We start from the raw sequence: 27071 nt of genomic DNA on the forward strand, positions 1-27071 counted from the left end.
CATTGAGCTCCCCACCTTGTAGGAAACATTCCCAGCGTTTTAGAACTCGGGTTGTTGTTTTTTCTTTTTCCATCTTGCTTTTCAGAGAATTATGACATTTCTATTACTACAGGCTTACTGCTTCACGGGATTTGTTGAGCCAGCTGAGGTGCTAATTATTCATTACCACACTGAAGGTTCAAAAGGGGGGAGAATGATAGGACTGATGTACCTGCCACTGTGGAAACCTGTCAGTCATGACAGTTTTCACCAACTTGCAGTGCAATAATACTGTAATGGCATGGTGACATGAATGTGAGCTTTATAACAACATTCCTCTGAAAAATCTGAGTGGAAGAAATATTTTCACTGCAATCTGAGCTAGCCCAGCTTTTTCAACTGGGGCAAATGTGGCACATAATAAATGGGGCTGAAAAAGCCTGTACTCTATGGGCAGTGTTTCCCAAAGAAAAATGCCATTTTTCTTTAGAGGTGCTTGAAAAGATTTCTGTTTTCAATCTGTTCTCATATTTGCAAAAGGAAATATGTTGATGAAAAAAAGAAATTCAGGGTTTTTGTAAAATTGCTCAGAGTGCTTGCATGTGTTATCCATTGTAATGAAATACATTCTTCAGCAGATTTCATACATTTTGCACTTTAAAAATAGAGACTGTTTAGATAAACTAACTACTAAAATATTTGAAATACACTCAATAACATGATGTTTAGAACTTGCCAAGAACATGTACTAATTCCTACCCACCTCCATTGTTACCTTAAGAGCAGCTCTCTCCATAGCAACTGAAAACTTTGCAAGGCAGCAATAAACTAATCCTCTCCAGCTTCCAGAGCACCATCAAGGAATTTTAAAAACATTGGACTTCCAGCAGCTAAATACTTCTTAGGATTCAGAAGGCCACAAAGCTAGATACACAAGCATTCTTTTTCCCTTCAGAAGGTAAGGAAATAACATTTAGAAATAAGTACATCCTTGCAACAATACGTATTCCTAACTGCTAACAACCCAAAAAGATTTCCTAACATATAAAAGCATACTAACTTTTATCTGAGTGAATGCCAATTCAAATTCCACAGTTCCTAATTTTAAATACTTTGTTAGTAGAATCTCCTTTAAAGTAAGACGCCTGTATCATATTGCAGTAAATAGAAACTGAAATTATGTGTGGCTGTTTAACATGTGCATTATTAATCTGAAAATTTATGTCATTGCCAGCATTTGCCCATCAATAAAATGCAAACTTCTTTGTGGAAAATGTGAGTTCAGCTCCTTTAGGTTTCTTGCATTTACATATTGAGATAGATTACTGTTAAACAGGTGATAGTATGTTAGGAAGGATAGTGACAAGGCAGATTTACAGTACAAAATGCCTTTTGCATTGAGTTAACAAGGGACATCTGTTGCTTCTGGTATGTTTATCTGGTTTATTCAGAGTTCTATGAATTAAGTTATGTATTCTGTTTTGCAACTCTTCATCAGATCATTGAATATGACTAATTTTAGAGTACCTCCTTTTCATTCTTCTTTTGTGTTGTATAACTGCAGTTTGGTAATATTGGTTAAGTGCTTTGCAAATGAAACCTGCTCCATATAATTGCCCTGTAACATAATTACTGCAGATTCATATCGTAATTAGACTAGTGGTCTTTATTTATACTTATTTTTGCTGCTAAAACCTTTCTCATAGTGGAATGAAAATGAAAGCTACGGTGTTTTCCTGTTCTTACGGAAGAGGATTATTATCAAATGTAATAACATAACACTGAAATGAAAACCATACACGTTGCTTATATGAGGAGGGAAGGGCACTTTGAGTCAACCTCTTGTTGATAATTCTACAGAAGTTTTAGGGCCATGGTTGTCTTAGTTTCCTGCTGTTCTGGGCTGTAAAGCACTTACAGGTTCCCTGTTGTTCAAAAACAGCTTGTCACTGTAAATCAGCTTAGCCAACCAATTAATAAATCCTTTCAAACATATTGCATTCACACTAATTAAAGGGTTGGGGTTTTTTTCCCCTTTACCATTCAGATTCCTCAGGTTTCAAGTTTAAGCTGTGAAGTGCAAACAACAATCCAACAATCAGTGCAGACCACGCACTGCAGGAAGAGGAGATGTGTTTTCTGACCAAGCATCCAGCTCTTGGGGTGGTATGTTCTGCTTTCATGTTCAGCGTGCTGATTGCTGAAGGACAGCCTGGGGACGAGCATGGGCAGGATGGCAGCTCAGCTCCCAGCCGAGGCTATCTGATGGAAGTTTTACGCGTTCTTTCAGCTGACAACACTGAGCTCCACATGAACCACTCACGAGAACTGGTCAGAATGTTACTGGAGAGAGCTGAGTGCCCACAGCGGATTTATGGCATGCAAGAGGATTGTAATCTGGTTAGTGCTTCAATTAATGAGGGATATCTTTACAGGATCATCCGTGAGTTCTAAAATTATTTATTAGAGTGGTGCTCTCCTGAACACGAACCTAAGCATGTAAAGGGCTTGTTGTCGCAGCAAAACCTGCTATAATTGTTTCGTCCTGAATTATTAATTGTTTGAGCTCATGAAGAGATATTCCAAACATGACAGACATTCTTGCATTCTTCAAAAGTGGTGTGCTTCAGTTGCATAACACTAATAATTTTCCTTTAAAAGCTGCCAAGTGTTTATTTTCTAACAAAAATTTGTCTACTTTACTCTGTTCTAACTATAAAAGCATACGCTTGATTTTGGGACACAAAGAATTTCCACTTTAGAAAGACATAGGTAAAAACTGAGGAGCAGTTTTGACACTTTTTTTGGTGTGTTTGTTTTGTTGTTTGATTTTATTTGATTGGTGTTTTTGTTGTTGTTGTTGGTTTGGTTTTTTTTCTGGGTTTTAGTTCATAAAAATAAAACCCAGACAGGATTGTCTCAGATTTATGTGGCATTTCACTGCAATATTCAAGATTTAGTGGAGGGTTTCAGTAAGCAGTTCCGGTCAAGGAAAATCAGAGGCAGAACAATGAATCTACAAATCCAAATTGGAACTGGAGATAGTCCAGAGTACAACTTCACAGAAAGTTTGGTTGTCTAGTTGAGTTGAGTCTATTTTCAGAACTGACTTCTGATTTGACAAAGAAAGGAACAAGTGTAGTGAAATAACAGGTTATTGTAAGACGGAGACAGTGCTAAGTGGGAAGATTTTGAGGACTTCCATGGTTTTCAGGACTTCTGAGAGTTAGGTGGGTCTGCAACACTGCACACATCCTGCATTGTCAGTCCCACATGAACAGTTCTTTATAGAAAATCCATGAGTGAGAGGTGGCATCTTCAGTCACATGCAGCATACATGGCACTGTGCTGAAAACTTTGAAGATGATTAAACAAGATGTGGTAGACCAAGAAAGCAAAAACTGTGTGCCACACTTTAGGTTGGCATTTTCTTTGCTGTACTTGTTGGGAATAACTAATTGATTTCAGACTCAACTTTTCCTTCTAAATCCAGGATTCCAGTTATACTACAATCTTTCATTTTCAGATTTTTGTATTTTATTTTTTTATAGTGATGTCTCCAATGCTCATTTGAAAGCAATGAAGTTTAACAATTTTTAAACTCCTTTTTCGTTTGTTGCTATGTATGGGCCTCAAGAATCTTTGGGAAGGGGCTGGCAGCTACTAAATAGCATCAGACAGTTCTTTAGCTCCTAAGCACAAAGAAGTCACATATTTCTTGCAGTAGTAACATTTGTTTGTCCAACTTATGGCGTCTTAAACAAAAGAAATTCAGCATTCAGTGCCCAGGTTCAAAGCTAGCCTCTTTTTATAGCAAATGAGCATTTCTAAACCAAGGCCATACATATGATCATGCCTGTAAAATATAAGTAACTGCAAAATAATCAGTGATGAACCAATTTATATCCTCTTGATATCGCCTTAAGGGTCACTCTTTATGGACTACCCATATACTATGTAGTTGCTGCATCTTTTACAAAAAACCTGCTTCCTTCCAATTAGCAATTTCCTTTCCAGTCATCTTCCTTGCAACAGAAAACAACAGCCTCCCTGATTACATTTTATCCTCACTGGATTTTGAAACATCATAGAAGTCTTTGAAAATCTTCCAGTACATGCAGTACGTTTATTGTATTACAATTGAGTGTTTGAAAAGGTTGGTAGACTAACTTGAAATCTTTTGGGACGCAAAACAGAATAGTTATATTCCTCCTAGCTCAAATATTAAAACTCACAGACATGCATTGGAAACAAGTTTGTATTACAGATCTTGACAATATAGATGGGACACAGTGCATCATACTGTTACCTGGTTTATTATGAGTATAAATCTTTAATTTGGCAATTACCATCCACAGTTCTCTTTTTTGTTTAGATAGAGTATTTATGAGAATTTTTTGTTAGAATTCTTCCTATTAAAAAGTAGAAGCTGTCTCAGTTCCTCGAAGGAACATTGGCTTCTGAACATTACATTGTATGTTGGATTCTACTCAGCTTCTCTGTAGGAAAATGAACCAACATAAAAGGTAAGCCATACCAACTCACACATCATGCTTCTAGCCACAAGCAATTTAGTTTGATGAACTAGGTTCTATCTGGATTTGTGAATTAATTAGATTGCCGTTTTGATCCTCCCATGGTACTACAACATATAACGATGTGTTGTAGTGTCTTCTGTGAAATGTACAGTCTGGCTGCTTTACCAAAATAGCTGAGATTAGCTGACACACCTATAACCTGCTTGGAAAGGAACCAGTTGGACAAAACCAGCTACACTATGAATGACAGGCTTTCCATCTGAGCACAGATTTCTTAATGCGTATATATTAAAAATCATCCATTTTTCTTGATATAAAGGCAATTCCTGGAAACTGTTTTGTAGTAGATGTTAAATCCCTTGGATACTTGACATTTCTTAAAATCCAGTAGAGTCTGAAAAAAACCCACAGTTTGATCTTGCAGCATAGAACTGCACCGTTCTGCCATTTCATCAGTCTCAATCTGTCTTGGCTTAGGTTCAACTCCTTAAATGTAAGAGTTGAATTCTCCTGTTCTTCTCTCTAATTGCATTTGCAGATGACTGCCAATCTGTTACCTGAGTTGAATTTCCATTTATTTTTATTTTTTCGCAGTGCCTTGAACCAGATGCTTTACTAGTAATAGCTGGTGGAGATTCAGAAGACCATCTCAGTGAAGAAGTATTTGAGAGAATTTCTCTTATTCTTCTCTACCACATTCTTCATAATAGAGATGTGTGCTCTTCAGAACTCAGCTTGAATAATAAGGATTATAAATTTTACCTGCAGAGCATGCTTAGTTTAAGACATGATGAAGACTGTTACTATTTTTCACGGAATGAAACTGAAGATATTTTGGCTGCAGTAAAGCAACATTTTAAAACTTCTGAAAGTCAGGTAAAAAAACCCAAGCAACACCTTCATATTTATTAGTAATGTAATGCCTTTAAGCTAGTTCAGACATTGTGACAGTATAATGGTCCTGCAGAAAACTGGTAAATAACAGTGTGAGAGCACAGGCCGAACATTGGACTTTTTTTTAATACTAACCTTCTCATTGACTTGATGTTGGCATGTGCTACCTAGCACTTCCACAGGGTCCACTGAGACATGGTTGGGGTGTATAATAGGGAATATCCCCAATAGGTAATTTAGATGCAGTTGTCCTGCCTAGGGCAGATGTAAAAGAGCATAGCTGTGTCAATGCAAGATTTTGTGCTTGACTTCAGCGGCAGCAAATACTTTTTCATCTCTTCCAGTTGTTAGTTCAAAGGAACTAGCAATGATTGTATTTAAGTAGTATAAAGCAGAAAAGCCCCAAAACTGGTTTAGCTGTGTAGCAGATATGATGAGTCATTTTGCTGCGATGAGATCCTTTGCCAGGTCCTGACTTCCATGTCAATCCAAAGCAGGGTGGAATAAGAAATCTGTCCAAAGATACGATGGTTTCCTTCAGTTGGGACACATAATTTTGTGACTAATTATCTGCTAGCATGAATATGCCTTGTAGAAAGAGTGATACAGATAAGCTTAAATTTAAATTTAGAATGAAAAAATAATAAAAACTTGAGTGTATTCAGCTAAAAATATCCTTTTCAAGTCAGGAAAAATGCAGCAAGTTTTCTTACCACTGTTTATTTTTCCTTATCTCAAGCAGGGTCTATAAAATAATAGAATAATATTCTAAAGATCACAATCTAAAGAAAAACTGTTTTGCTTGTAATGGGCAATAAAATAAGCTTTTGCCAGATTACATAACTCCTAAAGTACAGTTTGGCCTCCTTTAAGAAGCCCCTTAGATCAGTTCATAATATGCAGTTAAATTTAGTTTACTATAAAGTTTGATTTTACCCTTTTCTTATTAATTTAATTAGACTTTAGTTTACCCCATACTGTAGGAGCTTCCTACACAAACAGAAGGAGGCTAGGAGTCCTGGCTGTGCAGCAGAATGCTGAGGACCTCCAGTTCCTCTTTCTCTGTTCTTTGTGTAATAATTTCCCATCATAAATTATTCATTGACTGGTACTTTTGGTACTGAGTTTTGGTGAACGTGCCGATTTTCAAGAACTCCAATGGTATCTGGGCAACTGTAAAGGGGCATCAGTGGGTATTTGGCACGTCAAGATAGAAAAACAATCCATAAAGTGCTTTACTGTGTGGTTTGTTTGTTTATGCTGGCAGTATGATCAGTTGTCAAGCCTGTTCGGTAACTGAGACTTCACTGCTCATTGACATGAGGGAAAAGAGGGTATTTTTTATGAAAGGTACTCAAAACATTATAGGCTATTTACTACTTAGAATGACAACACTTTAATTATGGAAAAGGGCCAATGATGCATGGTAGTAATAGAGGGAAAGCATTTTTGTGGGTTTTTTATATGTTTTGGTTTCACAAAAAATATCCACAGTTATAGTGCCTAATATATTATTCGACATGAGAGATGAAATTTTGGGGTGTGGCAATTAAAAAGTGTCATGGAAGGACAGGAAAATGAATTCCAGCCTCCTGTGTGGAATGTTTAAAGCATATATAGAGAGAGATGAGTATGAGGAAAATAAATTATTACAGTACTGGCTCATTAATTGACTTTTCAATTTAGTTAAAATGGATTAGAGAGAAATGAACTTAACTTTCACCTTTGTTTGTTTGGTTGGTTTTGTTTTGCTTTGTTTTTCCTTGTTTCTGTCAAACCCCAAATGTTTGCAGTGAAAATAAACAATAATAGCAGAAATGGAAGAAAACAGGGATAAGTTTCCATGTAACTGAGGGCGCTGTACCCTGCTTCCTCACTTCAGTCCTGCACACATCCACACACAGAGATGTACCTGACTGTGTACTGTTTGTTTGGTCACCCAGCAGGGTAGTCACCCTTTATCTGCAGAATTATTGATTTCATGTTATCCCCAGATAACTGCCCCTTAACAAATGATTGATTCCATTTAACAGATAGGAAACTAAAAGCATTAAAGTAACTATTTCTGAAGTTTGAGATAAATAATTAAAGTCTGTATTATTTCAGTCAATTTCTTGTGCCTTAACAAAAATTCCTGCTTTTTCTGCCACTTTGAAGTGGATGCAAATGCAATTGAGGAGGACAGGAACAGTAGAAACCATGAACATTACACTAAGCAAAAATAACCTCAGTCTGTACTTCTTCACCATCAGACACCGAGTAAAACCTCACGCTTTTTTGTTCCGACACCTTTTCTCCTGGCAATGTCCTCTGTTTAACATTCGTTGTCCTGCTGTCAATTACAGCTTTAATCTTAGTATTTTTTCTACTCTGGCTGTCTGTGAGTGTTGACTTCAGTTTCTACTGTTGTCACTCTGGTTATTTAAATGGAGTTGGCGAGGGTTATCTTCATGCTGTTTTCTCCTGATTTCAGTGTGTTGATGTGGGTACTCTGGAGAAAAATGCTGATATAATGGACAGAGGTGGTGCTGATGAAAACACTCTTCCACGCCTGGCTGCTTTAATCATTACTCTGGCTCTCCAAGGAGTCTGCATGGGGAAAGCAAGTTTGCCCTCCCCAGAATTCTTTATAAAATATATTTTCAATTCTTTAAACAGTACCACTGAGCTCCAAGTGACAGGTAAGCTATTTATTAATCTCCAAATGTCTTTTGCAATACATATTTCATGTAAACTATCTTTAAATGTCTAAAGAACTTTTTGCACTTCATTTTAGATTTAAATATTATTTTATTTTAGAGCTATCAAGTAGTATCTTCTAAATCTAAAACCAAGGTTGGAACATAAAGTCCTTAGTTTGATAATTCTCTGTGAGTTATAAACCAAATTGTTACTGAGATTATTACACGTGTACCGTCACATTAATTTATTACTTAATTGCTCAGCACAGTCTGAGCTAGCCAAGAGAGCCCTAAGAGCAACAATCTAGCAGAGAGCCCAGCGCTCACAAGGGCCTCATTTACATTGCTTCTTTATGCAGATCTTTATACATTGCAAGGCTCATTTAGAGGTAGATGGAATAATTCTTGTACAGTAGTTGGACTGGATGCCTCAGTCATGCACAACTCAGTGTAGATGTACCCCCAGAAGAGATGAAATAGACACAGGCCACTCTGCTTTTTCCAAATGCTCTCTGATATCTGCCTGCTGTACCTGAAAACATCTTTATGGTTTGTGCTTCCCTGGCCACCTTCTGGTCTTAGTACCCAGTCAGTGATTCTAGAATATGCAAAGGTAATTTTCCTCAGGAGCTCTATTAATAGATGCATCAGAAATGCTACTTAAATAGAAATATAAGAGTTCTGAGTGGTCAATAAATAAATAAATAAATAATGTAGAAAACACAAGCATTGAACTCTTAGCAGCTTGTCCCAAGTTCTATAAAAGATTCTGCACAATTAGCAGCTTAAGAAGCTAAACCATCGACTCAGGGGCCTACTATGGATTTAGAAGGTTATTATAAGACATCTTGTTTTTCTTGTTTGTAGTACCTGTGAATAGCAACACTTTGCAAGCTTTTTTTTAAAGTTAGGTTGAAACAGCTTAAAAAGTTGGCGGATTACACAGCTGTACATTGAATCACATAATTAAATAATTTTTTAAAAGAACAAAATTCTCAGGTCTAAACTTGGGCTCCTAGATTGTACTTGCATAAAATGGTTTTACAGCAAACTCTTTCCTTTAAAATTGCCAAGATGTATCTTCTAAAACAATTCACTCACAAGAACGGATGGAACCACAGAGGTAATAAATAGCTATATGTGGTGAAATCTAGGACCCAGTGAAGACAATATCAAGACTTTATGCTTTGTAGAGTTAAGGTGTCATTCAGAGAAACAGAAAAACATGCTTAACCAGTTTGTTACAGTGTAGGTATATCTTAAGCCTGAGCTTATTAAATTGTCCATTTAAATTTATTTAAATTCTCAATATGAGCTCATTAAATTGCCATTTAAATTTATTTAAATTCTTAATAGTAACCACAGGAAAAGGCAAGGAACTGGCAGCATGGAAAAAACAGATAATTAGAGGTGAGTATACATAGAAAATAAATCTAGCTTCAGCTCCACTTAGATCAGGTGCTTAGGATGAAGAAAATAGGCAAACATCTTGTCACGAGCCTCTCACTCATCATTATCATTATAGCATTTGCTTTTTCTGAATAACAATATTTTAAAAAATGAAGGATTATCACATGGAAACATTCTTAATCTCATTGATTTACATTCCTGTGAACTTAAATTGTGGACTGCTTTAATTTTCAATAGAAAACTCAGATTTATATAAATTGTCACTGTCTTCCACTTGAAAATGTAAGGGTGAAGGAGGGTGGTAAGTAAGATAGGATAGAGCATGCCCCTTCATAGAACCTAACATTTCATCAGCAGTCACACCCATTGCAGGTTATGTCATCCCCTCATTGATTGTGGTTTCAGCTAGGGGTCCTGACTCCCTCTTTTCTACTTCAGTGCTGTTAATAGGCATGCTTCCAGATCAGCAGCTTGACCAAAGAAGAGAGAAAATTCCCTGCCCTGTATTCCACTTCTGAAGTGTGAAGGGCAGCATACCATCCTGAAGACTGCTTTCAGGACACCCTACAAAAGATCTGTCTTCCTGGTCTTTCTGGACTGTCTAAATATCTGCCCATGACATTCCAGCATGGTGTTCCACTTACATGGAAAAATTATTCAGATACTTAGCAGTAAATCATACATAACTTTGACAGAGACCAATGATTAAATGGAAGATGAATTGCCTTTTAGTCACATCTGTTTTCCTCAGAAATAGTCATAGGCAGAACATCTGAGCATGGTACAGTAAAGAAGGAAAAGATGAATATATATGTGTGGTGAATGTCTGAAAATGTTAAGTGAAAATTACCTACAGCACCAAAATGAGGAGAAAAAAAAAAAGTATTAAAAGGAGGAGTTGAATTAATGCTAAAAGTAACAAAATTTTAACAATTAATTTTGGTTTTATGTTTTTGAATGTCTATTTTCCATGCTAACAAATCTGTTTCTAATTAATTACTAGAACTAGAAGAACTCCTAAACCTGCTTACAGCCAGAAAGAACTGCAATGTAAATGGACAATTCCATGGTCATAAAAGAAGACATTATAGTATGGCAATCAGAGGTACTGGAACCAGAGATATTCCAGTCAAGGCAAACCATACCAAAGGAGGCTATCTGAAAGGTTATTTTGAAGATCGTGAAAGGAACACAGATTGGGATCAGGTTATTTGTTTTTATGTTATTACAGTATTGACCAAAGAATTTCAGTGATAGCAGTTCAAATAGGTTTGCAAACACTGCATTATTTCTGAGGCAAAATGTATTAATTTTTAAAAGTGAGGTAGATACTACATTATTTTTAATATATTCATATTTGTTTAAATATTAATTAGGAAGAACTTTATGGAAGTTGAATGTGTAAAAGTAGCTCGGAGGGGCTAAAAGAATGGTTAGTGCTACATGGAACCAGATTTTTCTTCAAGACAGAGAGCCCTCTAGTACCATGGCTTCAATTTTTTCATGTATTTATTAGAGACTTACTGGGTTCTTATGTCATGGAGCTCCTAAGGCCCCTTAAGTGGCCTTGTAGAAATAAGGGTAGCTCTGTGCTAAGGCAAAGAAATAAACTGAGGTCTGCATGTAAGGTTTTTATAAAAGGCTTTTGTAAACTGAAGACTGATCATTTCCGAAACTGAGAAAAATGGCATCTGGTTAAATGCTATTTTGATATATATCTGTGTAATTTTACTGCAATTGGAACACATACTATACCAGTGGTTATTTCTTTCCAACAGACCACAAAAGACCATCATGCTAGTCATCATGATGAGGCATTTAAGGAGGTGTTGAAATTATTTTAAATCTGTTGCATATTAATTTTAAATCATGAGGGACAGAAATCAATAGTGATGCTATCTGTACAAGAAGTAGAATTATTCTGCTGCAATTAATGAGTTTATAAACCACAATTCTTTATTTCTTGAACTTCCGTAACTGCCTGTAACTGAAAAGATAAGTGTACAGGGGAGTTATATAAGGCTTGGGAGTCAAACTGAGAGGCAAATATCTGTATAGATGAAAAAAATCACAAAGAAACATCTGGAGCAAAGAGCATTTCTCTTCTTTATTAACTCTACTTTCTCTTTTTTGTTCCATTCCTCTTCTTTCTATCTGTGCCTATTTTCTTTGATGTATAATTCCATTAGAAAGTTTTGTGTTTCAGTGTTGTGCTGCTAATTTCGTTTCCTGCTTTCTGCACGTAACTGTGATAGCCATTGTGTTCCATTAGTAACAGATGCTGCTGCATATGAGGCATTGACTTGTTTATAGCTTGTGTTTGCTAACTATATTAAGATTTGTAATTTGATTTTACATAGGAATTATATTTTGGAACATTATCACAGTGAAAAAGATGACTGTTTTCTTTTTAAATCATCATTGTCTTTGCTGATTTTTAAAATGGCTATAAAACAACTAGAAGATTATCTAATTAGAGCAATAATATTAATTTCCGTTAAACTATGTCACAATATTTGTGTATTCATTTATTATTCCTTGTTAAAGAAACATGGATTTTGTAAACCAAGATTAGTCATACATCCAGTTTCTCATATCAAACTATGCAAATTAAATGTACTTATTTCTTCAGTATCATCCTCCAGGGGTATACACTTAGTTGCTTTACTAATGGAGAGAGTACTCTTCCTCCCTATATTAAAAAACTTGAAAGTTTTTATTAAAACATGCAAAAAAAGATACAGATCCTCATGCCTCAAGACTTAGAAGAACTTTTTACTAAATAAGCATTAAGTATTATATTTATGTGACTCCATTATTTTATCTATCTTTATTTTCCCTATAACCCCCATTAGATAGTTGAAGACTGAAGATACCCCAAACCCTCCTGTTCTCCAAACTGAAGAAACCAGGATCCCACAGCCACTCCCTGCATATCCTGTGTTGCAGTTCCTTAGCCATCTTGTTGGCCCTTCCTTGGACTTCCCCCAGTTGGCCGATGTGTGTCTTGTACACACACTTGTTATTACAGAATCATAGAATCACAGAATGGTTTGAGTTGGAAGGGACCTTAAATATCATCTAGTTCCAACTGCCTTGCCATGGGCAGGGACACCTCCCACTAGACCAGGTTGCTCACCGGTCCATGCAACCTGGCCTTGAACACTTCCAGGGAGGGGACTCCACAATCTCCCTGGCCATCCTGTTCCAGTGTCTCACCACCCTCACACTAAGGAATTACCTCCTAATGTCTAATCTAAATCTACTCTCTTTAAGCTTAAAAGTGTTACTCCTTGTTGTCTCTCTACTTGTCCTTGTAAAAAGTCCCTCTCCAGCTTTCCTGTAGTCCCCCTTCAGGTACTGGAAGACTGCTTAAGGTCCCCCCAGAGCCTTCTCATGTCCACGCTGAACAACCCCAACGCTCTCAGCCTGTCTTCATAGGAGAGGTGCTCCAGCCCTCTAATAATTATTAAACTGGAAGTAGTTTAAATGTCGTGAGTGGAGGACAATAATCCTTTTCCATTACCTGTTAGCTACATTCTTGCTAATGCAGCCCAGTATGCAGTTACACCTCGTTGCCACAAGGGCACACTGGTGACTCATGTTCAAATTGTCTGTGCGCTCCCATAGGCTTTTGCTGTAAAGAAAAAGCAAAACCAATCAGTTTTTCTCATCCTCTATTGATGCATGAGGTTATTCTGTTTGAAGAACAATAAATTCGTCTTTGCTGATTTTCAAAAAGGTCTTGTCAGCCCATTTCCTTGACTTGTCAAGATCTCTGAACATGGTACGGTGTTCTGTTTCATCATTCAGGTCATGAATGACCAGCAAGGAACACTGCTCATAACCAGCCACAGTCCAGGCTTCCAACTTGATACCACTTGTCAATGTTTCCTACTTCTATAGTCAGTCACTTTAAAGTGATATGTCATTGTTAAAATAAAACCAACAAAACCAAATAAGTTCCAGATCTTACTAAAGATAAAAAAAATGAAGCACGAGGACAGATTTCAGTACTGCTTTGATTTAGGCAGTACCTTATATTAATAGCTAAGAATACTATTTGTGTCAGCATTAAAGTATTTTTATTAGCACGTATAATAATAAAACGTACAGGAATATTATTGTGTCAGATCTTCTTGATACAAACAGGCTTTAATAGAAATTGTGCTGTCTCATACCAAAGATTCTGCTCTTTTTCATATATATATATATATAAAAAGTATCAAGTTAGAAGTAATTGAAGCAATTAAACCAGAAAGTGTATGTAAAACAAGTTTTTTCTAGGTTGTATAACTCTGTATTTTACTAACATATCATATTTAATCTCAGCATTGAATGCAGATGTATGCAACATATTCAATAACTGTGTATATTTTTCCACATAGGCTTGTTTTTCTGCCAGTGAACTCATGAAGATATTTTTTAAAAATAGTTCTTCCTCCATTTCTAAGGACCACTTCAAGCAAATCAGCCCAGCTATCATTCAGCAACTATTAAGTTGTTCATGTCAGTTTCCTGACTCCAAGCAGGCAAAGCTTCCACCAACAACTTTGGAAAGTGAGTTATGTTGCATTGTGAAAATTCAAGTGAAGGGATGCAGTGGCTTAACTCCTGGAGACTTTTCATTTATTAATAACTTTAAACTGAAATGTGAGATTTCTGCTCTCTGTAATTTATGTTCTGTATTGTTTCATAGCATACATAAGGGTACTATAATGAGCAGTGACAAGTCCTTATGCGCGTGTTATTGAGCAGCAATGACCTGTTCTGTGGATTTTCCATCAGGTTTATTCTTGAATCATTACATTGTTCTTATATGTAGCCTCAGCTTTATGTTCTTTTATACCATACTGGGGCAAAGGCTTGATATAGATAACATCTGTATGAATATTGCTGTTTTTTCATGTTGTGATATTGTACAGCAGAGAAGCATTGGGGATACTAATGTGGGAAGAACAACAATCGGAAAACTAGTCACATGGGCAGCAGGACTTGTGTGATAGAGCTGGAACAAGAACTCAGTTACAGTATAATCAGATTGTTTCCACTTGCAGTTGTAGCCCTCACATGCCACTGCTTCCAAGGGTTTCTTTTCCATCCATTCTGTTTATTCAGTTTCTCCTGTAAAAAATGGATAGTTCACCCTATTAAAAAAAGAATAAAATAATAATTTAACTCTGATCTGACCTAGAGGCTTCTTAATGTAGTCCCTCATTTGTTTTTAGTTTAAACCAGCAATATCTGTGGAGTGGTTACAAAAATACCTGTGCTGGTATATATAGGGGCCATGGATTTCTGGTGGGGGATTTGGGAACCAGGAATAAGCAAAAAGGGATGGGCATCTAACCATAGTCATTTGCATCTAGAACAACATTTTTAGGCTATAAATCAATACCTCCAGTAACTTCATCCTGATATCTACATGGCCAGCTCTAAATTACTAGATCATTTAGTAAGCTTTCCCCCCTCACACACATCCTCCTGGCCAGCAATCCTTATGAAACAGCACTTTCCATCTCTAAATTCGATCCGTACTTTAAGTTACACAAGTTAAGTAGCTTGTGAGAATGACCTGAGCTATCATTCCATGGTGTACAGATTGATTGAACTATGAGTTTAAAAAAGTATGTTAGGTACAGGAATGGAAGGATGCTCATGGATAGCTCAAGAATGGTTATAGGAGAAAGAAGCATACAAAATAGGAGGAATAATTATAGTTTCTTAGAAGGCAGGAGTCCTTCTTTCTTAGGTTATCTCTCTTCTCATTACCTGAACAACTTGCAGACTTACTGCTTTTATCTTTTCTATGCTACACAGATATGCCCGTTTTTCAGATGGGGAATCAAGGGACAAAGAAAGAAAGTAACTTACCCAGGTCATATACAAGGTTCATGGCAAATTCACAGTTTCAGTGGAATTTTTCCAAGTCTAAGGCCATCAGCCCGATCAATACATTTTAGTAATCTCATAAAGGTGTGAGATCTGTGTAGATAAGAGAAGCCGAACTAATCAAACAGAATGGAATTAAGAAGAGCCCTTCTGCAACCCTTTCACTGTGTTTTTTTGGCAAAGAAAGGTTTCCATGACCACAGAGACACTTCTGCTGGATTGAGACAGACAAAGGATTTAGGTTTGTCCTATGCGTGACCTAGTGACCTGAGCATAGGCTCATTAGGTTTATTCTCAGTTCTATTTTACTGACAGGCTGTGCTGTTTTGGCTGGGTCACCAAGGTATCACCTTCCATAAGTATCTACCATACCCTTGTATTTGAATGTGCAGTCTGTGAAATTTACTGTCTGATTTTATGAGGTGCTGAGCACTTGCAGTGCTATCGAAGTGTGAAACATTAAGTGACACTTTTGAATATTTGGCATTAGTTCCTTTATGTCTGTTTCTCATCAGTGTTTTACCTCCATCTTTAGATGAAATTCTAAATACAGATTAATCAGGATTCATGTTGCGCAGAAGGTTGGGAAGGGGAGCACCATATAACTCTGAAGTGTTATGAATGAACTTCTGAAAATCCCAGTAACTTGGGAAAAATACATCGGTGGTCCTGATGTAGTAACTAAAGAAGTGTATGTCCACAGAACATTTGTGAATAATTTGAACCCAAACCTTATGCTTAGATCCTACATTAGATGCCTACATTCATCTGAGGTTTTAGGCCTTTGTTTGTTTGCAGAATATGATTTGGTTAATAATGTGGTGTTTACTGTAAAGACACACAGATGTGGTATGCGAGGATGTAGAATAACAAGCATACATCTCTTAAGAGGGAAAGCAAATGCAGACCATCATTCACTGTGATGCTCTGAGTGTCTCTGATCTGTATGCTCTCAGTCTATCTAGCTCTTTTACATCTGAAATTGGAAGCATTAAACTGTATTACCTGTACAGCCTGAAAAAATAAAATATTTTTAGGCTTCCAATTCTCTCATCTGTATCACACATTACTAGAAAAATCTATGTAGCACAACTGATCATTTCTCCTCTTTGTGCTTGTAAAAGAAGGGTGGCAAAACATATCCTGAGAGACAATTACAAATGCAAAACAAATGCTCAAACACAAATACAAATACTGAATTATTAAAGATGCCCTTGTTTTGTTTCATTTGTTTTCCCCTACAGAATATGGTTACAGCACTGTTGCTGTTTTACTTATCACTATTGGATCTATGTTTGGAACAACTCTCATTTTATTTAACTCCTGTCAAGAAATCTATACACTCATTTTACAGCTCTTTGTTGGTTTGGCCGTTGGAACCCTTTCTGGAGATGCATTGCTACACCTTATTCCTCAGGTAGGAAATACACATATTGTGTTTTTAAAATGTTGATACATACACGCATGCCCACACAGATACACACACAGAGAGATAGAAGTTTCATTTAAACCTGTCCAGTGCTCATCTGTTTAAAAATGAAGCTTTCCATAAAATCTGTGAACTAATTACCCAGCATTCCAATTATATTTGCACTTTGTAGTTCAGAGAGAAATGCCAAGTAGTAAGAAGCAGAAATCAATGACTGATGAATTCAGAGAGCTTAAGGTTCCTATTTTCACAAAAATAGGAAATCCATATTTCCTTTTCAGAAAATTCACAAGTTCAGTGTAAGCTACGTTTCTAGAGCTGTATGAAATTATTTTATGAGGCAGATTATGTAATACATTTTGGGATAAATTATTCAATGGTTGTGCAAAGCATCCACAGTCTCCTCCACACATTGTTGCAAAAAAACACCATACCCCAGGACTAATTAATCCTGCTGCCTAGAACTGTAATAAAATGAGTGCTATGGGGTTTTTTTGTTTGTTTGTTTGGTTGGTTTTGGTTTTTTTGTTGGCTTTTTTTTTTTTTCCTGAATTAATAATGTAAGTTTTAAGAACAGGATCGCATGCACATCAGAACCAGAATTTCTATGGAATATTCATTTATTTTTTAGTTAGTCTCTGCTGATATAACTGTTATGGATAGACTTCGGTTGGTAATTGACAGAGAGCTTCACACCTTCACTTGGGATTATGTTCAAATGTTCTTCATAATCATTACATCATCTCTGGAAGAAGAACTGGGACAGTGATTTAAGGAGGGCCATTCTCAGTGAATGTCAGACAAATAAGGTTCTTAAAAAAACATCTTTTGAATTAGAAAGTGTTCTCCACAAGCTTTAAGTGACATATCCTGTAGCCTTTAAAGTGCCCACTTCTAAAGCAAAAGAGGGTTACTGTGCTGTGCCACTGGCGAGAAATGAAGCCCACCCAGCAGCAGAAATCTTTATGGATTATTTTAAATATGAAGGTTACATCTGAAGATGATTGAATTAAATTTGTACAGTGTAAAGAGTAATATACTGCAATATATATCTATAGATGTATAAAAATACCAGTTTCAGAGAACTGTCTAGAAAAATATTGTTCCTTTCAACACTGAGAGATGATGAAGTGTAGCAGAGCTTCCTAATAATTAAATTCATTGATGTACTATTCAGCTGATTAGCTCAAAACAAAACTTAAATTTGAAAGAAATGTCAACAAGTATTTTTGGTAATAAATTGAATGAACATATTATGGATGCAAAAACCCCCAATATTGCAAAATTTTATTTTTCTTTTTTTACTTTATCTCTTTATTTTAGACTCTTGGTTTGCATAAACATGAAGCACAAGAGGTAGAACATTTCTATGAGGGGAAAGAATATATTTGGAAACTTTTGGGAATGATTGGAGGAATTCATGGATTTTTTGTGATAGAAAAGTGTTTCTTTCTTTTAGTAACACCACGTGACCAGGTAAAGCTTGTACAATTTATCCTTAAAAAAAATCTATTTCATTTTGACATTGGTAGCACACAAAATGTTGAAATTATTCTGGAAAATAATTACTACTTGTATGAGTTAAATGAAACATCATAGTTTTCCAAAATGTTCCTTCTAGATTGACCTTCATTTTCTAATTTGCTTTGGTTTAGGGAGTTTGTATGTGTCATGAATGGGCTCCCTATATTTATAACTCAAGGAGGAAACAGTTAATTGAATGTGTTCTATAAGCATATTTTCATGACTAGCAGTGGAGCAGGAGGAATGTGTATCCATAAGAAACAGTAATGCAATTTTTTAATCTAGGCTCTGTTTGAAGAGGAGGAAGATGTAGATGTGAGCACAAGATACTTTAAAGAGTAATCTTAAAATTTCCAAATTGTTTTTGACCACTATTCCAGTGCATTTTAAAATCTAATAGGTATGTTGTGACCAGTAGAACCCAATACTAATAGTATCTCCTTTCTCACTGCCATGCTTATAGTAATTATTTTACTTGATTTCAGTGTGGCTGGTGCCTGAAAATGTGATAATGCACAAGGATATATAATGTAACATGGCTCATTATGTTTCTCAGCATGGGAGGGTATCTTAATGTCACCTGAGAAAGCTTAGTCTTTGCTTGTGCTGTTTCACAGAGAGCTTAATGACTGGCCTGATTTAAAGAGATATCTTTGAGACAGGGATAAGAATATGATGTGAAAGTAACAGAGTAAGAATATTTTGATGATGATGCTATTTTATTTGGTTGGTAGAAAGTAGTCCTTTATGTTTCTAATTTGGAGAGGAGGGTTTTGTCATCATCACATGAATCTTCAAACATATTCTACTGAGAACTAGATGAATTATAAAAGTTTTTATATCCTTCTCACCTTCAAATGCTAATTGTCAGTTCTAAACCAAAATAAGTTTCATTGAACCATTATTGTTGTTACTGACTTATCCGATTAATTTTTCAGGTTTTTTTAACTGAACGAGCATTAGGAAAGTTGATGCCAATCGTCTTTTTCAATAGGTTTTGTTTTGAGTAAAATAATTCTTATAAGTGCTAAACTTTCACAAAAGGCTGAGAAAGACTGCACCTGTGTTCACTGGGTTTTCAGAACTAATTGCAAAGCATCTTCATTCAGCAGGGTCTTTCTTTAGTTAATGGGCACTGGGGACATTCCCATGATCTTCCAGTGGAATCTGAATTAAATGAACACTCAGACAGAGGCAAATCTACTTCAACCATACAGTTGGTATGTTACCGATATGACATACTTCCCTGATTTTATATCCTTCTTTCTCTGTCCCTCAAAAATTGAACAAAATTAACTTCATAAATCGGTATTATTTTTCAATTGTTATTGATTTGTCCTTTATTAGGTTACATGATTTGCAGCAATCTCTAGATTTCAAAGTTTATAATGAGCTTTCACAGAGATTTCAAACACAGATTTTTACAATAACTTTTCTTAAGCGTGTATCAGATTGATATAATAATCCACTTCCTGTACCACCTTTTGATAATAAAATTCTCAAGAGATTTTCCCCCTCCCTTCTTTTTAAAAATGTATCATATGCAAGGACAGACTCTTCCATGGGAAAAACTTCAGGAATTTCTGCAGTGATTGTTATGTGTATGATCAGTGGACAGATGAAATCTTGAATTGTTCTTAGGTATTTTTCCACAGATTTGAAGAGTAACATAAACAAGCTGTATATCTGGGAATGGTGCTTACCTAAAAGAGGTTACATAATTTTCTGTTGGTCTGTTTAGAGTATCCATACAGATATATCTTTTCAAACTAGATTTACTCATACCTTTTAACCTGTTTTCAATCTTTTTCCAACAAATGCAGTTTATATGTAGTGTCAAGACACGTAGGTTCCTGGTTATTTAAATCAGAATCTCCAGAGATATTCTATATTGTGGTCTCCATTTTACTAAAGCAGTTGTGATGGGTAAGAGCCTCGAGAGCCACTGCTAGTCTCTAACACAGTTGGGAAACTCAATTAAAAGCAGATCCTACAAGTGAAGAATGTTTACTAATTTGTGAGTTATGTCAGAGCTTCCTGTTTATGATAGAGAATGAGTTCGTCACTCTCAGATGCAAGATTCCCCTGCAGTTATGTATAGACCACATGAACTAGCCTGGTTTAACTAGTTTGTACAAGAGCAGCCAGCTTTCTAGAGTCATGTGAGCAATGGGAAGACAAACACTGGTTAACTAAGAAAAGCTTATAAATCCTTCAGGTCAGTCTTGCAGTTTTGACTCAGAGTTCAAAGAAGTGGCATGTGAATAAATGTTACAAGAGAAGTGGAACAATTACTGGAATTCATACGACTGACTGCAATCATGGGAATTAAAGGCTTTTATTTTTCCTTTAACATGTAGAATTTTAAAACCAAGTCCATTCCTTTCTCTCCTCATACCTCTACAGCACATATCCCACATCACAACCAAGCTAATACAAGCCAAGAAGCATATCCTGTTTTGCAGCCAGTACACATCTCTGCTATCATTTTTGGAGCGGTGGCTGATGTCCCTAACAAAGCACTGTTGACTCTTCACTGGCTGCTATAATAACTTTATTGTGCTTTTTTTCTTCTTCTTCTTCTTCTTTTTTTTTTTTTTTTTTTTCCCCCTAGTTTCAGGCAAACAAGTTTTTTGTCTTGCACAAATTTATAATAATTTCTCTAGTCAGAAAGATGAGCCCCAGAGAGGTAGGGGCAGAGGCAGATTCTTTGTGTTCTCCTTTCTGTCCCCACAGTTGCAGTTTATGTTAATTAAACATTAGAGCTGATGCATCAAATTAAATCTCTATAGTAAAGACAAAGATACTGTCTCTCTCTTCACTTGAAATAAGGGTAAATTTCACTAATTGCAGTGTAGCATGCTCATGTGCCAGTATGGCCAGCCAGTGATGCCTGATGCCAAGACAAAGCCCTAACTAAAGAGCAAGAGCTGAGACACTGGAGGCTGTACCACTCTGAAGAAAAAGCCCTGTATTTTGAAAGGGTGTGACACCTACCTATGATAATACTTTTTAGTCTTGTGTTTTCACAGAGAAACTGTGATGAGCATAAATTCCAAAGAAACTCTGGTGTCTACTGGTTTTTCCTTAGAAACCCTAAAGACGTTCTATCCAGCAGGAAACTGCAATCATGACAAAATGAAAAGATACAACTTGAGTTATTGTGTCCTCTTCAGTTCTGCATTTGGATGATTTTTGTGATTTCAAACAGAAATATTACCTTCTTTGGTTACAACAGTGCTTCTGAATGTCTTTCTTCCTATCTGAATTAGGCTGTAACCTTTTTTGGGCAAAGGATATTTCTTTTTTATGTGTTTCTGCAGTACCAATCACACAGCCACTACTTAGTATATGATTCTGGTGATACCTATGCAAGTAGCAGTGACTGTCTTCGATTAAAAAAGCTTGAACTTGTTTGATATTTTCCTGCATTTATAGCAGCAACTGAAAGAGCCCCTTAACACTGATCTGTTATCTTTGCTTTTAACTAGAGAAGCCCAGAAGATTCTGAATCTGCTGAAGTTCCTCCAGAGAGTAAGGCGATCAACAAAAAAAGTTAGTATCAATAAAAAGTCTTGACAAGCAACAGGAAAAGCCTTAAGACCTAAGATGGAACTGCAAGTGTAAAGCTGGCTTAGCTCTGTGTTGGTTGTGTGCTACCTCACCTCATCTGATGGTGCTTGGCCACATAATTAAATACCTTCTTAAAGACTTCAGATGCCAACCCTGTAATTATGAAGTTCATTAATCTTATACTCTCCATGCCTTAGTGTTTGTTTAATCACAGTTGCAACCTATTTTTCTAAAGCCTTTGCTTAAAGGGAAACATTCAAAATTTAATACAAAACAGATTTTTAAAACTGTAAACTTTGCTCAGTATTTTATTTCTGAACGTAGTGAAATTATTGTCTTTTGGCTCACTCTACTAATTCTGCTTCCTTCTTCTCTTACATCATAAAGCAATAGCCTCCTTAAACCAGTAATGATTTGTTACATGTATGGAATCATGGGCTTTTCATTGCTTTCTGTTGTGGGATAATCTGTTTGCTTCAGAGAGCTTCAGAGTAATTCTTACATTCTCTGTTTTCTTGCTGCTTACACCAAAAAATTGGAAAATAGAGCATAAACCAACTCTGCCTTTGACTGTACTTGTGTGACCTTGATGAATGACCTTGTGACCTTCTAGTAATTCAGATGAGGGAATAGACTTTTAATTGAAATAAATTTTTTTACTATGATTGAATCCCCTTTATTTTGTGGTCTCAGATCTCAGGTCATCAATTTGATTTATTTAACAATGTCATTATCTTCATCTAGATTTCTAATATTCTTCTCTGTTCTTGTGGAGTTCATTTTCATTTCTGAGGCATTTGAAATCTGGATTTCTATTTCTTCAGTCTCACCTATCCAGCAGTACACAATCCAGTGCCAGTTTCAGTGTGACTATTTGCCCATCTCTAGAGATTTCTGTTCTATTCAATCATCACTCTCTGCTAAGCACAAATTTCTAGTGATCTCAGATCACTAGATTTTTCCAAATGACTAAATTTGGTATCTAACTTAATTTGGGATAGTTTCTCAGTAAAGTTCTCTGCTTGGTTTTGTTTTTTCCTCATAGCTCAGTTTTACCTCTATATGAGAAATCAGTAAGTGAAACCATAGTAGGGAAAAGAGGGATATTTTGTTTCCAGGGTTTTTTGAGAATAGGTATTTTCAAAAGTTTGTGTTGTTACAGTTCTTATGAATAGCTAATTGCATAAAAATACCTGGGTACTTTGGTACTGAAATAAACTTTTAGGTGTATTTCTCCAAAATATGATGGAATCTCCAGCTCTAGGACAGAAGCCTGATATCTCCAGAAATGCCAGACTTCACTGTACGCTCATATCAAGTAGCACTTCAAGAGAAGTCTGTCACCAAAGATAGACAGTGAATAACTCAAAAAGTAAGAAACTACTGGAATAAAATTATTTCTGAATAGCCCTCTCCTTCTTATTTATTTACACATGTTCTATCAATATCTGAAAAGATCAAAAAGTACCATTTTATGTTTTATATACTCAGTGAGACATTACATGAACTAGAAATATTTTTCATGTGTGAGTAATTAAAACATTGGAAAAATCTATGTTTATGGATAAATGTTTGTTTCAAACTCTTATTCAAAGCTTCAAAAGCATAACCTATGGTAGAAGTCCTGTACCCAGTAGCTTTATGGGAATTACAGAATTCAGTTTGTTTTGAGTTCTGATCCCCTATTTAAGCAAATAAAATTATGAGTAATAACTGTAACTTTGTTTAAGAAGAAGCTTTGTAGAAATAGTTAGGGTAAGAAGTTAATAGTTACTGTTGCACAAATATAATGCAGAGATAGTTGTTAGTAACAAAGTTGTTTTAAAATAGGCTGAAAGTAAATTAAGATTATATATACATTATTATGTTATATAATTATAATAATATATTATAATATATTATTATATTTTATTATATATTTTATATATGAATCTTCTTAACTTTCAGTCAGCTAAATTCCCAAAGCTTACATTTGCAATTGCTTCATAATGTTAGTCTGATCCATATGTTACACTATAGATAAAACACTGGAGTGAGTTCCACTAATTATGGTACATCTCCTTCAATAGCCACAGACTTGAATAAAAAAGCCTAATAATGTCTCAAGGCAGGCCATGATTTTGTCCTCCCCAGTATGTATTACGAATCAGAAACTTAATGTAGTGCAGCCATGTATTATTTCTATGTAACTCATGCTCTGCACTATTGATCATAAAGGGCCCATAGTGTTTATAAAGAACTGTGTGAACTGGGGACATCTATGTCTGGCTCTGTGAACTGGCAGGAAAATCTAACAAGCCTGCCAATTTTTCTGAACCCACAGAGCTCCCAGGCAACTAGGGAGGATTTTCTGAATACAGTTGTTAGGCTTTTATGTGCTGTGTGTTTTTTTTATAATAGTCTGAAGACTTCAGTTCTAGCCAGTTCCTGTAAAAAAAACATCTCCCTCATTGCTATAAAATGGTCATCTCTGGAAAAATATTACTGAAGTGAAATCTTTTAATAACTATATTCAGATAGTTCTGTGCAGCTCCACATTAGCTCCTTAGACTGTCATATTATGTCTGTGTGGGGCTCTCAAAAGTCAGAAAAATGTATGCTTAGGGCCCAAATCCCTAGCTTGATTTCAGTATCACTGGTAGCACCTCTCCACTCATGCCAGATGCCTGATCATGAAAATCCAATGCACTGTTCCACACTAAAGGAAGGTCACAGACCAGGATGGGAAAAACAAAACAGCCATTTGCATCCATGACTGATGCTGTAGACAGGAGTACTATGAGCATAACAGCCAATAATTGATTGAACAATAGTTGGAAAGAAGCACACTGTGACGCTGTAATAATAGTGATACTCTGAGGCTTTTAGCCTTTCACCTCTTTCACTGTAACAGAATCTCATAAAAAAACAGACCCTGAAAGTATTACTCAGTGGCAGCATACCTTGTAGCACTAAAATGATCAGGTACATGAGACTAAATATTCATCTTCACTATAGCTGTGTAATTCTGTGAATAATGATGGAAAAACTCCCACCCTTTAAAGAAAAATAATAAAAAAATCTAGGAATATTTTTGTGAATTTCAGCAACCAAAGAAAGATTAATGGAAACTCTTGGGATAAATAATGATACTGGCCTCAAACCTATTCCTGTTTTTTTATCTAGTATTTAACTGAGTAAAAATAAGAGAGCGACTTCCTGGTATTTGCATCTCTGAATTACTCTCTACAGAGAGTAATTTTTTTTGTTGTTTCAAATGTATTGAAGGAAGTGTAATAACAAGGACAACAGATAAACATGGTTTTCCTCTGATTATTGTGACTTCATAATGTGTTATGTGAAATCAGCAAAAACTCAAGTTGTCTGTAATACAGCAAAAATTACAATGTTTGTGTTAAAACTTCTGGGCTTTGTTGTTGTTGTTGTTTCTTTGTTCATCTTTTCCTAGGTAGGAAGATTAGCTTGTTAGCAATAATGGTTCTGGTGGGTGACAGTCTTCACAATTTTGCTGATGGCTTGGTTATAGGAGCGGCATTCTCTTCCTCAACAGAAACAGGTGTGACAACAACTATTGCTATTTTATGCCACGAGATTCCTCATGAAATGGGTAAGAAATATATCTGTGTATTTTTCCTGATTGTAGTTCCAGGACATTAGTGGGAATTCTTCCTGCTTATAGAATCCTGAGCTATAAGATTAACATATGAGATGGATATATAAAGAAGCTGTATTCTTCTCATGCCCCTCCACAAAAACAAGGGAAAGCTTCTGCCTCATTATTGGACACCATCCCATCTCACCTTCTCCAAATGTAAAAGCCATCAGGTCAGAGTGGCCCTTTATTCTCATGTGTAGAGACAGAAAAAATTGTTAGATCTGTGCAAGAGCCATGTGTTCTTGACATAACAATCTATCCAAGAGTTTTAATATGCATCAGAGTCATTTAACAATGCTCACACTACCCTCATTCCTGATGCTGATGAAGAATAACAAGATACTAAGAGAAGATATAAGACCCATTTTACTAGCAAGCAGGACAGAGAGACAGTTCTGTTGAACATTGTCCTCCATTAACTCCTTGTGGTAAATCCTGATGAAGTTGTTCCTGAACTTGAGATGAGAACCGTGAATTGTTGTTGCTTGTATAGCAAATAAATTACCAAAATACTGAATAGCTATCTCCAAAGGCAGACCTACTTTGTTCAGGGGCAGTAGTGCCCCAGTGTCAAAGTGGCATTTCTACACTCCAATAAATAATTTCTACACTACAATAAATAATTTCCAAAATTACTTGTTGTGGATGTGTTATGAAAATATTTACTTCAGAGGAATAATCTGTGATAGGATTCTGATGCACAATTTACCAAAATTAATTAGGTCTGAAATCAGTGGAATTAAACTCAAACTGAAATCAGACAGGCATAGGTTTTTCTGACTTGCAGCACCTGTAAAACACTCAAAGACCATGCTGCAAATATCCTCACAAGATTTGACCTGGCAGATTTCCAGTGGAGAAAGATTTAGAAGCTCTGGGAAAGCATGTGACTTCACTTTTGCGTGTATCCGAGTTGGAAATGTCACAGAACATCGAGAACTAACAGAAAGCCACTCCTGTGTACTGGATGCTATCTTTAGGAACAGCTAAACAAATACAAGTCAATACAAGGTTTTTGAGTTTGTTGTGGTTTTGGTGGGTTTTTTTCCTTCACACAGAATGAGTTTATAATTAATTTTACAGAAATCTAAGAGCAGTCTTCCATGAGTCACTATCTTTATGCGTATCTTATTTTTTTTTTCCTTCACATTTTATTACCAAGAGTCTTACAAATACATTCATCAGCTAAATAATATTTTTTCTGTTTTTTTCTCTGCGTAGGAGATTTCGCTGTGCTGCTAAGTACGGGACTCCCCACGAAGATTGCAATTTTGATGAATTTTATAAGTGCACTAACAGCATTCATAGGACTTTATATTGGCCTTTCTGTATCAACTGACCCATGCATTCAAAACTGGATTTTTACTGTTACAGCTGGAATGTTCTTGTATTTATCTTTAGCAGAAATGGTGAGAACTTCAGTCTATATTTATATTTTCCTTTTAACATAGCCAACTCACAGATGAGTGTCAGAAAAACGCAGGTGGATTAACTTG

At 36.0% G+C, this 27071-nt stretch overlaps 1 protein-coding gene across 1 annotated transcript in view; it reads left to right on the forward strand.

Annotated features, from left to right (window-relative positions):
- Positions 1–847: 847 nt before the first annotated feature.
- Positions 848–27071, forward strand: part of SLC39A12 (solute carrier family 39 (zinc transporter), member 12) — a 31863-nt gene continuing 5639 nt past the window's right edge. The window contains exons 1-12 of the mRNA XM_010006948.1: positions 848–937; positions 2027–2379; positions 5112–5393; positions 7885–8092; positions 10506–10708; positions 13891–14062; positions 16639–16811; positions 18147–18299; positions 19460–19567; positions 21839–21902; positions 25369–25527; positions 26797–26984. Coding sequence (XP_010005250.1) covers positions 2110–2379; positions 5112–5393; positions 7885–8092; positions 10506–10708; positions 13891–14062; positions 16639–16811; positions 18147–18299; positions 19460–19567; positions 21839–21902; positions 25369–25527; positions 26797–26984 — 1980 coding nt within the window. The 5' untranslated portion in view covers positions 848–937; positions 2027–2109. The remainder of the gene's footprint in view (positions 938–2026; positions 2380–5111; positions 5394–7884; positions 8093–10505; positions 10709–13890; positions 14063–16638; positions 16812–18146; positions 18300–19459; positions 19568–21838; positions 21903–25368; positions 25528–26796; positions 26985–27071) is intronic.

This window comes from Chaetura pelagica, unplaced genomic scaffold (genome assembly GCF_000747805.2).
Source record: "Chaetura pelagica isolate M959 unplaced genomic scaffold, ChaPel_1.0 scaffold17, whole genome shotgun sequence".
NCBI classification, from domain to species: Eukaryota; Metazoa; Chordata; class Aves; order Apodiformes; family Apodidae; genus Chaetura; species Chaetura pelagica.